Source organism: Anomaloglossus baeobatrachus, chromosome 1 (assembly GCF_048569485.1).
Source record: "Anomaloglossus baeobatrachus isolate aAnoBae1 chromosome 1, aAnoBae1.hap1, whole genome shotgun sequence".
NCBI lineage: Eukaryota > Metazoa > Chordata > Amphibia > Anura > Aromobatidae > Anomaloglossus > Anomaloglossus baeobatrachus.
In genome coordinates, this window is record NC_134353.1 from 853,732,933 (window position 1) to 853,749,378 (window position 16,446).

Here is a 16,446-nt window from a genome sequence, read left to right on the forward strand (position 1 = left end):
TTAGCGTATGGTTTTATTTTAGTTGCAATATTAGGTCTATAATGAATTCTTGTGAAGACAAATAAGGCTGCTTTCACACAACCGGCGGTTTTTGCAGTACGGCACAATACGGCACTTTGCAGAAAAAAACGCAACCGTTCTTTTTTTGCCGCCGGTTGCGTATTTTTCCCGCATAGACTTGCATTAGCGCCGTATTGTGCCACATGGCCTTGCGTTGCGTCCAGTTTTTGCCGGATGCAGCATATTTAGCCCATGCGGCAGCTGGATGGAATGTTGCCTGGCACGTTTTTTTTGTGTGGCGAAAAAAACGCATCGCGCCAGATCAGGCGCGATTTACAATGCAAGCCTAAGGACGCCGGATGCGGGTTTTTGCACTGCGCATGCTCAGTATCAAGCCGCATCCGTCAAAAACTTATGCAACGGATCAGTTTTTTTCGCCGCATCCGTTGCATAGGTTTTTGAGCCGGATTGAGCCGCACTGCAAAAACCGGATGTGTGAAAGCGGCCTATCCTATTACAGTATTAATTATAGTGACAAAATATTTATCGCTATGACATGTCCAGACCTGCATTTATATTTCTTCAAGCTTCAATGTTGAACTCTCTCGGAAAGTCTTTGCTGACTACATAACTGCACAGTACTTAAAAGGGATTGTCCAGGCTTAGGGTGCAAGTCTGCAGTCACTTTGTGTGACTACACACTTGTGACTGTCAGGATTTTACAGTGCCAAGAGCAGCCGGTGCATGACTGCAAGTAGGCATACATGCGGTCACGTACCCACGTGTGAGACCTCGCTGAATGCAAGTGAACTGAGTGAGGCCAGAGAAGTCTGGTCAGAATGTGACATCAAGTATACAAATCATATACTTGTTGTCACATGACAGGCAGGTCCAGGCACCAGAGAATGAGGACAATACACACACTGCACATTGGGAGGATTCATAAGAGTGTGGTCATATAGAGTGACTGCATATTTCTTCCTCAACGCTGGACAACCCTTTTAGGGCCCTCATACAAATAAGACTAACATTGTCCGTATCTGCCAATATCCACAGGATTGGCAGTCTAATGCGTATGGGAAGGTTCCCAGTTCTTCCACCTTAGATAATGTCAAAGGAGCTAAAGATCTGGTAAGTTTGAATTTTGAATTGATGAACCTTTTAGTTTTGGAACGATAAGCAGTCGCCACACAAGTCTGGCAACGGCTCTCTTATGGAGAAGACAGGAGCACTTGGCAGAGCAAACAATCTTACGTATGGGATAAATCGGGCAAGATAGTTGACAGAAATATATTGAAACAACCTAGTAAACATCTTTAAAAGGGAATCTGTCACCAGGTTATTGCTATCTCACCTAAGAGCCGGATAATTAATGTAGAGACAGAGACCCTGATTCCAGAGATGTGTCACTTACTGAGCTGTTTGCTGTCATTTTGATAAAATCAGTTTTCTCTGCTGCAGATCAAGCAGTTATACAGAGCTCTTGTATATGCTGGACTACCTGCAGCACGCCAAGTAGTCCTGTAATGATAAACTACTGCTGATTAAACATTGATTTTATCAAGACTACACTAAGCAGTCCAGTAAGGGACACATCACTAGGATCAGGATCTCTGTCTCTACATTATGCTGCTCTCAGATTAGGTGGGGAAAAACCTGGTGACAGATTCCCTTTAAATCTAACATGTTTGGTCCTTTTTTGCCCTTAATCACTGATGGTGAGAGCCAAACTACGTGACACCTATATGTATGTCATTGGCGTATCCTACTAAATCCCGCAGATAAGTCTGACTTATTTCATATGTACTTGAAAAGAAGCATTAGATTAGATCAGAATTTCCAGATTACTAATCTTTGAAAAGTTAGAACTGGTATTTTGAAAATAAAAAAATCACGGATTATTTTACCATATATCTTATTTATGAGTATAATATGGCCATGTAATATTTCCAGTAGTGTGTTCATGTAGCAGTATAGGCGCCTGCCCGATATTACCTGGGATTTTCTCTTGCACGGCTTCCCTGGGACTTGAGCACCTGTCACTTGTGGTTTGTTCTGCAGTCAGTTGATGCTCCCTGAGGAAATGAGGCCCAAACTTAGGAGTTACCACAGCATAGCGAAGAAGCTCCTCATATTCATCCTGTCACAAAAGAGCCAGAACAATAGGAGCTGCTTAACCGTGTAATGAAACCAGGAGATGGATGTCATTTCTAGGACAGCAGGATGTGTACAAAAAAGGGACTCTGCCTCCTTCAAGATCATGTTCACATTGAAAGTACATAGACAAGGAAAAGCGCCTCCTAACAAGGAGACGAGATGTAAGATGTGGCCAGGAAAGAATCAAATCTCACTGTCACTCTGGAAATGACAGGGCTGCTCAAGAGAAATCCTAAGTGACAGCATTAACCCTTTTAATGCTAGACAAGATTTAGGCCTTTGAAGTAAAGAAAGAAACTGCTGTAGTATAAAACAAAAATCACATTATGCTGCAATACTGAATATATCTAATATATAAAGCTGAGTATGTGTGCATGTGTGTCCGGTAAAGGAATCCGCACCGTCGCATTTACAATCACGAAGTTTTGTACAGACATTCCATGTGACTCAGGGAACCTCATAGACTCTGTTTAGGCGGGAAAATGTAACCCTGTGCTTTCCAGTTAGGCTGGTTTCACACTACGTTTATTTAACATCCGTCCATAACGTTTTTTTAGCGGAAAAACGGATCCAGTGCAAATGCGTTTTCACTTCAATGCATTTGCAATGGACTCGCGTCCACCTGCGTTCCCATGCGTTTGCGTGCGTTAGACACAGGATCCGTGCTTTTGCGTTATTTTAACATGTTTCAAAAACGCTACTTGTAGCGTTTTTTACCTTTGTCAAAATAACGCATCTCACAGGATCCTTCACATTGCGCCGCGAGCTGCAATGCATTTCAATGAGCGCTGGATCCTGCCTAGCAGAATGCGTTGAGTTGCGTTGTAACAGGATCCTGCTTTTGTACTGAGCATGCCCAGAAAGTACTGAGCATGCCCAGAACCAGTCTCGCGTGATCTGTCTCTCTCTCCTCTTCCCTCCCTCACCCTCTCTATCTCTGTCTTTCCCCCTTCCTCTCCTCCCTCTCTCTCTGTCTCTGCCCCTTTCTCTCCTCCCTCTCTCTCTCTGTCTCTCCCCCTCTCTCTCCTCCCCCTCTCTCTCCCCCTCTCTCTCCCCCTTTCTCTCCCCCTTTCTCTCCTCCCTCTCCTGTCTCTCTCTCCCACCTGAGAGCTGCGGACACTCGTAACCAAGGTAAATATCGGGTAACCACTTCTCTTAGTTACCCGATGTTTACGTTGGTTACGTGTGCAGGCAGCCCTGCTCCTAGCAGCTGCAGACACTCGTAACCAAGATAAATATCGGGTATCCAAGCCCGATGTTTACCTTGGTTACGAGCGTCTGCAGCTGTCAGAAGCCGGCTCCCAGTCTAGTTCCCCTCACTCCCGATCACATGACTCCAATGCCCGCCCCTAAACATCCAGTGACAGGATCCTGCAAAGTAAGACATGCGTTTACATGCGTTTTTTGCTGTAAAAGCAGGATCCGCTTTTGCAGCAAAAAAACGTTCAGGACGCATGTTAAATAAACGTAGTGTGAAAGCAGCCTTACTCTACAAAAACCCTGCATCCATTAAACTGAATGGAGCTGGGAGCTGCAGGCTATAAATAGCAACTGTAAGTGGTTGGTATAGGAACAATATAAACTTAGTATAAGAAGCTTATGTGTGAGGTAATAAGATGTCAGTGGTGAGAGAGAGAGAGCGAGAGACATAGACAGCCGGGCAAAGAGACCGCCGGGCAAAGAGACCGCCAGAGAGATAGAGAGAGACAGACAGATACAGATATTGAGACAGATAGACTGATGCAAATACAGACAGAGAGATAGAAACAGACAGACAAGGAAAGACAGACAGCGACTCAGACAGAGTGGGAGAGAGACCGTTACTATCCCGGGCAACGCCCGGGTACTACAGCTTTTTTATATATATATATATATATATATATATATATATATATATATATATATATATATATATATATATATATATATATATATATATATATATATATATATATATATATATATATATATATATATATATATATATATTATATATATATTCTCAGACGTTGCATCCCCAGTGAATCCACAGTACAGACTCTTATGACATACCGTATTTTCCCGATTATAAAACGCACTTTTCCCCCCACAAAATTGGGGGGAAAATGGGGGTGCATCTTATAATCCAGATATGCCTTACCAGGGTGGCGTGGGGTCATAGGAGGCAGTCGCTGATACTGAGGGCTCAGAGGAGGGGGGTGTCACTGCAGTTAAGCAGCTCAGGAGGGTCACAGGACATAGGGTTGGCGATAACTGGGGGTCCGGAGGTATCGCAGCGGCAGGCACCATTGATCTGCCAGCGCGCTGCGGGCACCACTGAACTGCTGGCGCTTAATGCGATGGACTTCATGTGGCATAAAGTTACAAAACAAGTAGCTGTGATCTGATGGGGCTGTCCGGATTCAGAGACTAATGCCCCAAAAGGTTTGATCTGCTTTAAAATAAATAAAGAAATTGGTGTAGGAAGGAAGGGTTCGGGTTCATGGAGAACTGGGCCGACTTCTCAGTCGGCTACAGGCTCTACGGTAGGGACGGGCTGCACCTCAATGGGGAAGGTGCAGCTGTGCTGGGGGAGAAAATGGTCAGACGGATGGAGGAGCTTTTAAACTAGGATCGGGGGGGGGGGGGAGGGAGGGTAGTGGAGCAAATAAGGAGATAGATAGAGCAGATAGAGACAGGGAGACGGTAGGGGTCAATGAAGGATTAGGGGGGGATGGGACATACAAGGAAGGTAGGGAGGCTAGGAGTAATAAAGGTGTTAATAGGATTAAATGTCTACTGGCAAATGCAAGAAGTCTTGCAAACAAAATGAATGAATTGGAGACTCTTATGTCAACCATGGATTATGATGTGGTGGGCATTACGGAATAAAAGCCATGACTGGGTGACAAACATACAGGGTTATAGTACATTTAGGAAGGACAGGAAAGGCCAAAAAGGTGGTGGGGTGTGTATATTTATTAAATCTAACCTAAAACCTGTGTTGTATGATGACATTGAGGGGAACAGCAACAATGTAGAGTCAGTATGGGTAAATGTACATGGGGAGGGGAATAATGGAAAAATGCTAATTGGAGTTTGCTATAAGCCTCCTAACATACCTGAACAAATAGAGGGTGAAATGCTGGAACAAATTGAAAAGGCAGCCAATAATAATAATCGGGTTCTTATTATGGGGGATTTCAACTATCCAGACATACAGAGGGACATAGAATCTTCTGGTTCTGCTAAAAGCTGTAAGTTCTTATCTACCATTCAAGACCATTTCCTCTCTCAGATGGTAGGTGAACCGACCAGGGGAGATAATTTGCTAGATCTGGTCCTGTCAAATAGACCGGATACAATTTCAGATCTACAGGTCCGGGAGCACTTGGGCACCAGCGATCATAATATGGTAAGCTTCAACATAATATTCAATAGAACATTTCAAAGGGGAAATGCTAAAACCTGGAATTTTAGTAAAGCTAATTTCAACAAATTAAGGGAAGAGCTTAAATGTGTAGATTGGGACAAAGTCATGGTAACTGGGGATACCGAACATAAATTGGGTAAGTTTAAGGATATACTACTAGAGTCCTGTAAAAAACGTATACCCTCTGGTAATAAAATGTCCAGGAATAAAAAGAAACCACTATGGATAAATAAGACTGTACAAAGTATAATAAAATAAAACAAAGGGCATTTAAAATCTTAAAGGCTGAGAATACAGAAATAGCATTGCAGGAGTATAAAGATATCAATAGGAAATGTAAAAAAGAAATCAAACAAGCAAAATTAGCTACTGAAACAAAAATCGCCAATGACATTAAAATAAATCCCAAAATCTTTTATAAATACATTAATGCCAAAAGGAAAACAAAGGATAGTATCGGCCCCTTAAAATATAATAACAAGTTAGTTATAGAGGACAAACAAAAGACTGAGATATTAAATAGGCATTTCTCATCTGTATTCACCAAGGAACTGACTGTACCAGGGATCATTCAAGAAGTGAAAAATCAAAGTCCACCACCCGATATAATTAATTTAACACAAGATGAAGTACTCCTACGTCTGAGTAAATTAAACATTGACAAATCCCCAGGGCCAGATGGCATTCATCCACGAATATTGAGAGAATTGAGCTCCGTAATCGACAGACCGCTGTATCTCATCTTTTTAGACTCACTTGTAACAGGGTTGGTGCCTCAGGATTGGAGGATTGCTGATGTGGTACCGATATTTAAGAAAGGTAAGAGGGTAGATCCAGGCAACTACCGTCCAGTAAGCCTGACATCAGTAGTATGCAAAGTTTTTGAGGGCATTTTAAGGGATGACATGCAAAAATATATTGCAGAAAATAATATGATAACTGACAAACAGCATGGATTCATGAAAGATAAGTCGTGTCTAACCAACCTGTTGGGGTTCTATGAGGGGGTAAGTTCAAACCTGGATATTGGTAATGCAGCTGATGTGATTTATTTGGACTTTTCAAAGGCATTTGATACTGTACCACATAATAGCCTTATACTAAAGCTCCAGAAGCAAGGACTAGGGGACACAATATGCAACTGGGTAAGGAATTGGCTAAAAGATAGGAAACAAAGAGTAGTCATAAATGGTACATTCTCTAAATGGGCCATAGTCAGCAGTGGGGTGCCGCAGGGATCTGTGCTTGGACCGATTCTTTTTACTCTCTTTATTAATGACCTTGTGGATGGGATTGATAGTACAGTGTCAGTCTTTGCCGATGACACCAAACTATGTAGGATATTAAAAACTGACCTGGATAGTACAATATTACAAAAAGATCTGGATAAGATGTCAGAATGGGCAGATACTTGGCAAATGAGATTTAAATGTTGATAAATGTAAAGTAATGCACCTAGGACGGAGTAATCCTATAGCTGCGTATACATTAAATGGAAGTAAACTCGGGACTACAGAACAGGAGAAGGACTTGGGTATTCTCATTACAAATAAGCTGAGCAGCAGCACTCAATGTCAGGCAGCAGCTGCTAAAGCAAACAAGATTTTAGGGTGTATAAAAAGAGAGATTAGATCCCGTGATCCCAACGTATTGTTACCCCTCTATAAATCACTTGTAAGGCCACATCTGGAATACGGGATCCAGTTTTGGGCTCCACATTTTAAAAAGGACATTCAGAAGTTAGAGTCAGTTCAAAGGCGGGCAACTAGACTATTACAAGGAATGGAAGGCCTCCCATATGATGACAGGTTGAAAAAGTTAGATATCTTTAGCTTAGAAAAAAGACGTCTCAGAGGAGATCTCATTTATATGTATAAATACATGTGTGGTCAATATAAAGGACTGGCACATGACTTATTTCTTCCAAAGACAGTACTAAGGACCAGGGGGCACTCACTACGAGTGGAAGAAAAGCGATTCCGACACCTAAATAGGAAAGGGTTCTTTACAGTTAGAGCGGTCAGACTGTGGAATACACTACCACAAGAGGTAGTAATGGCAGATACTAGAACAGCTTTTAAAAAAGGGCTGGATGATTTCCTCAGTGCACAAAACATTGTTGGTTATAAATGACTTAGTGACTAAATGTAGAACTGGTGGAGGAAGGTTGAACTAGATGGACCTAGGTCTTTTTTCAACCTAAGTAACTATGTAACTATGTAATACAATTTGCATTACTTACCTATCAAAGTCCCTGGTGTTCCCAGTCACCCTTTGTTTACAAGGCTGCAAAATTGTTGTCCTATTTACAATATATCACCACTGCAGCCAATCATTGAGCGGTTATGCAGGGTTAGGTGACAAGAGCCCGCTGAACCCAGTGATTAGACCAGACGCTCTCCAAGGTTATTCTCCAATATACATTAGATGTGTTTGATACCTCGTTGGTTCTCTCCAATAAAATATCTATTACATCAGCTGTATTCACACCAACCAACACCAAAGCACACCGTGTATATAGTTTCTTGATAATCTGGGATTATGGTTTTCATTGTGTACGGTATTAGATTCAATTTTGCACTTTTTATGCACATGCATTTACCAAATCAGTTTTTTTTTTAACTTTTTATTGAAAAATTCTGCAGAATAAAGATTACAGACAAAGTAACAGAACACAAGCAGATTTGTTCCAAACAGTTATCCATTCAATACAATGGTACAAATTTTATACCATATTGTCAATGATGTAAATGATAACATAGTAAAATACATTACTTTATAAACCATGGCACTCCCTAATAGTATCAGAGGATCCATAGTGAGGGTCGAGGTAGATACTGTTTTAACCAGGGCTGTTGAGTCGGTAAGCCAAACCTGCGACTCTGACTCCTCAATTTCCCTTGCAAAAACTCAGACTCCACGACTCTGAATCCCACATATATTGCTCATATTTAAGTGAAAAATGTATTGTAGTACAATGTGAACATCAGACATTTAATCATTTTTATGATACAATAATCAAGATATTTAGATAAAACATAAAATATATTTATTGGAATAAAAGTTTAAAACACAAAAAACTGTAATAAATTGTAAATATAAATATATATATATATAAATATATATATATATATATTTTATATACACACACACACACACACACAGTATGTATAACACTATGTAATAAACTATGGAAGTGGTAAAAAACAGTTTTCAACAAAAACATACTAAACAAACATTTGTGCAGTCTATGAATTTGTTGTAAGAAAAAGAATTGCCTCCATCAGATCCTCCTTCGCAGATGACCTCAAATTTGACCTAATAATTTTAAAGATAGAGAACAATCTCTCTACAGTAACTTGGGTTGGAGGCAAAGCCGTAACCAAACCGGCAACATCTCTAACAATTTCCAGGTATAAAGGAATTGCCTCCGATGAACGGTTGAATTTTTCTATTTCTTTGAGAGCAAGTGAAAAATTTTGCTGAAATATGGTCAATCTGCTGCTATAGGAGACGAGTGAAATCTTTTTCCTTGCGGCAACGCTTTGCCTGCTCCATGTCATCCAAATACTTGTCAAAGTTAAACTCCTCATCTTATGAGGATGAAGATATGGCAGCAGTAGCACTGTCAGGACCCAGTCCTCTTACGCCTGGCAGTCCTGTAGCCGCTCATCCTAACTGCTACCGCAGTCAGAGCTTCTTTTCCTTTAGTAAGCTGTTGATCATCAAGCAGTATACGATCACTTGGGTCCACATAAACAGCCGGCCAAAGAATTTTATTTTCCAATAGCTGTATCTCTCTCAGTTTCATTGAAGCAGAAATGCCATCTGCGATTAATCTTCCTCTTTGGGACAAGCAAAATAGCAAGTTCTTCCACTCCCTTATGAAAATGCCAGGAGTTAAATCCTCAGCTTGTAATTTTTTAGTCACGGTAAATGGGTGATTAAGCAATTCCTTCAATTCAGCCACCTGTGTCCATTGACCTTCATTTAGGGTTACCTGAGGGTTCGCCATATCTATAAGAAACTGTTTTAATTAATCGCTCAATCATTAAATAAGTGTTGCCCCACCGAGTGGCTTGATCGACAATTGCCCCTTTACCAGCACGTCTCTTCAAGATGGAATCAATATTAGGGGTTCTGGTGGCAATAACCAATTTCCTCACTTGTCCAATCAGATTTCCAGCATGTCCCTCTTGCAGATTATCTCTTATTGCCAGCTGCAGCTGTGAACAACACAGCGCATGTGATGAACATGAAAGTGTTTTGAAGCAGCTTCAACAAGATCATCTAATTCTAAAGTATCATTTTGCTGTTCTTCTGTTGTAATATCTGTTTGTTCCTCCGTTACATGAACAGCACTGTGGCCTTCCATCTCTAACATACTGAATCCTAAATTTTCTTCTAGCTGTTGTTCATTACTCTCATTCATCAGTTTAATTGTACTTATGTTTGAAGCATTGTTCGTTACAATAGCAAGAACCTGTTCTTTTTTGAGTTTGTAATCTTGTAGAACTTTTTCCATTAAGCCCTTGGGAAACTGGCTGGTGTGATGAGCTTTAGTAGTTTTTACTGCCAGCGTCTTGGTAACAATTTCTTTGTTGTCACAAACATATCGAACATTGATGCTAAAATAGTTCACTCTGTGACGTGTGCAGGCATCCATTTTAAGAAAAATGAAGTGTCTTTTGAGAGTCTTTTTAAGATCTTCCTTTTGTTTAACAGCTTCTTCAATCACTAATTTTCTAATACTTTCTCTTTCTAGAGAAACACCAAGTTTGTGGGCCATTTCTCCATTAAGAGCTGTAAAAGCTGGTCATGCAAATAATAATGGTACACCGTCCTTCACAACAAGCTGCATGAGCTGTCTTTTAAACATATCTGCTGTCATTGTTAGGATGTTTGACATGCTCTTTCCTCCACCTTTGTCTGGCAGGAAGTACTGTTTCTTGGTGCTGCTGTTATCTTTCTCAGTCACACTTTTGAAAACTTCTGGATGGAAGCATTGTAAATGTCTTTTTAGATTGGAAGCTCTTGCAGGAACATTTTTATCACTGCCAGAGTATGCACTGATTTTGGCATTACAGCATTTGTTTTCATCTGGGTAACTTGTCATATGTGACGCCCTGGCCGGGCCAGATAGTCACAGATAGGCCCCTGCACTACACCTTTCCCTCACAGGTGACATCAGCCAACCTTTAAAACCCTAGTCACCCCCCTTAGGGCTGGATGGACACACCAGGGGACGGAACCAGGCAGTTGGAAGACGCCCACCGAGGAGTCTAGACAGCCCGGGGGCGGGAAAGTAAACATATTATGTAAAGGCCCTGTCACACACAGAGATAAATCTGTGGCAGATCTGTGGTTGTAGTGAAATTGTGGACAATCAGTGCCAGGTTTGTGGCTGTGTACAAATGGAACAATATGTCCATGATTTCACTGCAACCAAAGATCTGCCAAAGATTTATCTCTGTGTGTGACGGGGCCTTTAGAGTTCAAGTTGGAGAGGAGTGTGGGCTGGAGCTGGGTGCAGCTGCAGCAGAGGCGAATACCCCAAATTGAACGGCGCCAGTGTAGGAGCCCTGGTGCCAGTGGATAGGAGGCAGACGGCGATCTCCGTCTGCAGGAGTCGGGAAGACGGCTCGGTGGAACCGAGGTGGACCGGGACAGGGTAGTGGCCCGCCGGTACAGACCCGGGGAACCGACTCGGAAACCGGAGCACACAGGGGGGTACTCGGACGCTGAAGCCGAGACCAGAAGCGACTGGAACCGGTTAATTTACCGATTGAGGCCAGGACTAGAGGTCCTGTCCCACCCAAAGTCCCTATTAGAAGACAACAGCCCAACGAGGGGGATAAAAAGGCCACCGCCAGGGCTCAGAGATCCCAAGGGTCAGCGTCTGCGGGCAAGGGCTCCTTAGGCCACATCCAGCCGGGAGCAGACTCCTGAATTTGCAAGCACAGGCAGTCCACCATCTTACAAAAGTGCAGAGAAAGACAGAGACCACCAGCCGGGTGGGGGACCAGAAGGCAGCCGGCTGCGGGCTCCGACCACCATCACCTTGGTTTACCAGAGACTCGTGTGTTTCCTTCAATAGTGAGTACACCAGCACCCTGCGGTCGCCCATCCCCCTGCACCAAACCCCAACGGGTCCCGGGGCCACCATCCCTGCCCAAGGAGGGATGAACAACTTGCTGCATAACATCTCCCCCGGGTGCCCCGTAACTGCAGCGGTGGTGTCCAACGTCACCACATACCGTGGGTGGCGTCACGAACTTAATACGGCTCAGCCCTTACATATACGTCCTACATCCACCATTATAACCCCCCCTTTTTTGATCGGAGTGACCGTGAGACCCCCGGGTCCAGAGACCCTCGAGCCACACACAGAAGGTCCGGATCCGAGCAGCTGGCACGGGGGCGTCACACAAACATTGACACAAAATATTTTTCACTGATAACAGAGCTAATAACGTGATGTTTTGGCTTCTATACCTATACAAGTCCTCATATAAGTCCTCATCAATCCTGTTGCTGTATTTTCCCTGTATATTGTATGTAAATTGTATAGAAGCTATCCTCCCAAAAGTACATGCACTCAAAGAAAAAACAAACACGTATCCAGCATACAGAGAACATACAGTATACTGGACTATTGATCTATGCACAGTTTATTGAAAGTTTAAATATGCTTTAAGAAGTAATTTCCTTAATCTTGTTCTCCTGTTCACGCTAGCAATTCCTAGATGAGTGCAGCCTTCCTTCTTTCTGAGTGTGGTTACTTTTTACCCTTGCCTGTAGAGGAGGAGCGTCACTAATGCTCAAGTGCAGCACAGACTTATCTCAGCTAAGACAAAGCCTAGATCCTCAGGCTACATACATTCACACACAGCGCTTTTGCAGATCCGTTTTTTGCAGTGAAATGCAGTGACTTTGGGGATCCCAGCAAAGTCAATGGGTTTCAAGATTTGACATTCAGACAGTTTCCTGAGGATCCGTTTTTGGGCTCAAAAATGGATCCTCACAAAGAATGAGCAGTCAGTTTGTGGTGTTTTTCTAATCTGCTTTTCCTATTGAAAACATTATCAATGAGCTCAAAAACCTTTCAGGTGATGCGTTTTTTTAAAAAAAGCTGATCTGCTTTTGCAGCTGAAAAACGTATCCTCAAAAAACGCAGCAAAAACGCTGTGTGACAGTAGCCTTAGATCAGGAATAAAACAGCCATTTATAGGACATTTCATAACTTTCCCAAATTCTTATGAAAAAAATATTCAGCACATTCTGCATTGAACTACTGTCCCCAATTTCTTATACAGTTAGGTCCAGAAATATTTGGACAGTGACACAAGTTTTGTTATTTTAGCGGTTTACAAAAACATGTTCAGAAATACAATTATATATATAATATGGGCTGAAAGTGCACACTCCCAGCTGCAATATGAGAGTTTTCACATCCAATTCGGAGAAAGGGTTTAGGAATCATAGCTCTGTAATGCATAGCCTCCTCTTTTTCAAGGGACCAAAAGTAATTGGACAAGGGACTCTAAGGGCTGCAATTAACTCTGAAGGCGTCTCCCTCGTTAACCTGTAATCAATGAAGTAGTTAAAAGGTCTGGGGTTGATTACAGGTGTGTGGTTTTGCATTTGGAAGCTGTTGCTGTGACCAGACAACATGCGGTCTAAGGAACTCTCAATTGAGGTGAAGCAGAACATCCTGAGGCTGAAAAAAAAAGAAAAAATCCATCAGAGAGATAGCAGACATGCTTGGAGTAGCAAAATCAACAGTCGGGTACATTCTGAGAAAAAAGGAATGGACTGGTGAGCTTGGGAACTCAAAAAGGCCTGGGCGTCCACGGATGACAACAGTGGTGGATGATCGCCGCATACTTTCTTTGGTGAAGAAGAACCCGTTCACAACATCAACTGAAGTCCAGAACACTCTCAGTGAAGTAGGTGTATCTGTCTCTAAGTCAACAGTAAAGAGAAGACTCCATGGAAGTAAATACAAAGGGTTCACATCTAGATGCAAACCATTCATCAATTCCAAAAATAGACAGGCCAGAGTTAAATTTGCTGAAAAACACCTCATGAAGCCAGCTCAGTTCTGGAAAAGTATTCTATGGACAGATGAGACAAAGATCAACCTGTACCAGAATGATGGGAAGAAAAAAGTTTGGAGAAGAAAGGGAACGGCACATGATCCAAGGCACACCACATCCTCTGTAAAACATGGTGGAGGCAACGTGATGGCATGGGCATGCATGGCTTTCAATGGCACTGGGTCACTTGTGTTTATTGATGACATAACAGCAGACAAGAGTAGCCGGATGAATTCTGAAGTGTACCGGGATATACTTTCAGCCCAGATTCAGCCAAATGCCGCAAAGTTGATCGGACGGCGCTTCATAGTACAGATGGACAATGACCCCAAGCATACAGCCAAAGCTACCCATGAGTTCATGAGTGCAAAAAAGTGGAACCTTCTGCAATGGCCAAGTCAATCACCAGATCTTAACCCAATTGAGCATGCATTTCACTTGCTCAAATCCAGACTTAAGACAGAAAGACCCACAAACAAGCAAGACCTGAAGGCTGCGCCTGTAAAGGCCTGGCAAAGCATTAAGAAGGAGGAAACCCAGCGTTTGGTGATGTCCATGGGTTCCAGACTTAAGGCAGTGATTGCCTCCAAAGGATTCGCAACAAAATATTGAAAATAAAAATATTTTGTTTGGGTTTGGTTTATTTGTCCAATTACTTTTGACCTCCTAAAATGTGGAGTGTTTGTAAAGAAATGTGTACAATTCCTACAATTTCTATCAGATATTTTTGTTCAAACCTTCAAATTAAACGTTACAATCTGCACTTGAATTCTGTTGTCGAGATTTCATTTCAAATCCAATGTGGTGGCATGAAGAGCCCAACTCGCGAAAATTGTGTCACTGTCCAAATATTTCTGGACCTAACTGTATACTAAATGGTGGCCCGATTCTAGCACATTGGGTATTCTAGAATATGTATGTAATTTATGTAGCCCGCGCCACTCCCTCAGCAACACCCACATCCAATCCGGAGGCAGCTGAGCAGAGAGGTGGGCGGGACATGCCGAGGAGGAAAAAAGGAAGCAGCCGCATCTCCCAGTCTGCGGGGCCAGCGAGGGGAGGGAGAAAGTACTACAGAGTATGAAAAGAGAAGAAAGTGCAAGGTGAGTATAATCGTGCTGGAGGCTGCTGCTGGGGTGTATATAGAGACTTTGGCTTGTGGGGTGTATATAAAGGCTGCTGGGGTGGCTTTTGGGGTGTATATAGAGGCTTCTGCGTGCGGCGGTGTGTGTTTGCGACAAACCAGCAAAGCGTGGTTCAAATCCCGCGCCAATTCGCGGCCGGACTGCGCCTGTTGCCAATTGGTCGCAGGCTGCTGGCGCGACCAATCAGCGACGCGGGATTTTTGTTACAGACAGACACATATAATATAATATATATATATATATATATAAAAAATATAATATAATATAATATAAATATAAATATATATATATATATATATATATATATATATATATATATATATATATTTTAGAAGTCAGAGTCGGTCCATTTTATACCGACTCCACCAAAATGAACACAGACCACGACTCCACAGCCCTGATTGGACATTCCTACAGGACAATGAACCCAACCATAAATCAAAGTCTACGGAGGCTTGATTTCAGAAGAACTTGACTTCAATTCCTACCCATGATTTTCTATGAGTTTACGGAGGCAGGTGCAGCAGGCAGATCCAAAAATATTAGTGAACTGGAGACCATTGACATTGAGGAATTGGCTAAAGTCTGCTTTACACGTATCGACATCGCTAGCGATGTCGCTGGTGTAAACACCCCCCCCCGTCGGTTGTGCGTCACGGGCAAATCGCTGCCCGTGGCGCACAACATCGCTAGGACCCGTCACACGGACTTACCTGCCTAGCGACGTCTCTGTGGCCGGCGAACCGCCTCCTTTCTAAGGGGGAGGTTCGTTCGGCGTCACAGCGGAGTCAATAAGCGAACGCCCAATAGAAGCGGAGGGGCGGAGACGAGTGGGCCGAACATCCCGCCCACCTCTTTCCTTCCTCATTGCGGACGGCCGCAGGTACGGTGATGTTCCTCGTTCCTGCGGTGTCACACATAGCGATATGTGCTACCGCAGGAACGACGAACAACCTGGGTACTGCAACAGTAACGACATTTGGGATTAGAACGTGTCAACGATCAGGTTAGTAATTTTGATCATTAAGGGTCGTTCGTATGTTTTACACGCAACGACGTCGCTAACGAGGATGTATGCGAGTCACGAATTCCGTGACCCCAACGACATCTTGTTAGCGATGTCATTGCGTGTAAAGCCCCCTTAAGATTCCCATGGAAAGCTGACAGTGGTGTCTGACTACGCCTCACATTTGCAGCAGGTTATAACAGCCAGTTGGGCTATACTATGGTATGTACTAAAGACGCATGTCATAAGGTGGTTGAAGAATACCAAAACTGCAGCTGTTATTAAAAGTGTCATTTTGAGCTCAATTTGGAGAAACCACTTGTGATTACTGTATTTAGGTTGAGCTATATAAAATTTCTTCTTGCTTGATTGGTTCATGATATTTTGGCAAAATTTGTAAGTGTTCTTAGTTTTGTCTGTACAGATATGGCTTTTCATACTGCTCCTTAGGAAGTCCTATTAGGCCTGCACCAATTAGGGGTTTAAAGCAGATCTCATTTTCTGACATTTCTTCAACTCTTCTAATTGCTTAGAAAGTATCAATTCTGTATGTTATGAACGAAATATTCAGACTCTGACATGTCCAGAGAGTTGTGTATGGATCAGTTCACTGGAAATTCACTTTTA

At 42.6% G+C, this 16,446-nt stretch overlaps 1 protein-coding gene across 2 annotated transcripts in view; it reads right to left on the reverse strand.

Moving 5' to 3' along the window:
* Nucleotides 1-16,446, reverse strand: part of POC5 (POC5 centriolar protein) — a 152,577-nt gene that overhangs the window by 117,288 nt on the left and 18,843 nt on the right. The window contains exon 3 of one of the 2 annotated variants that reach the window (XM_075342287.1): nt 1,996-2,140. In XM_075342287.1, coding sequence (XP_075198402.1) covers nt 1,996-2,140 — 145 coding nt within the window. The remainder of the gene's footprint in view (nt 1-1,995; nt 2,141-16,446) is intronic. The other variant, XM_075342294.1, reaches the window with a different exon arrangement.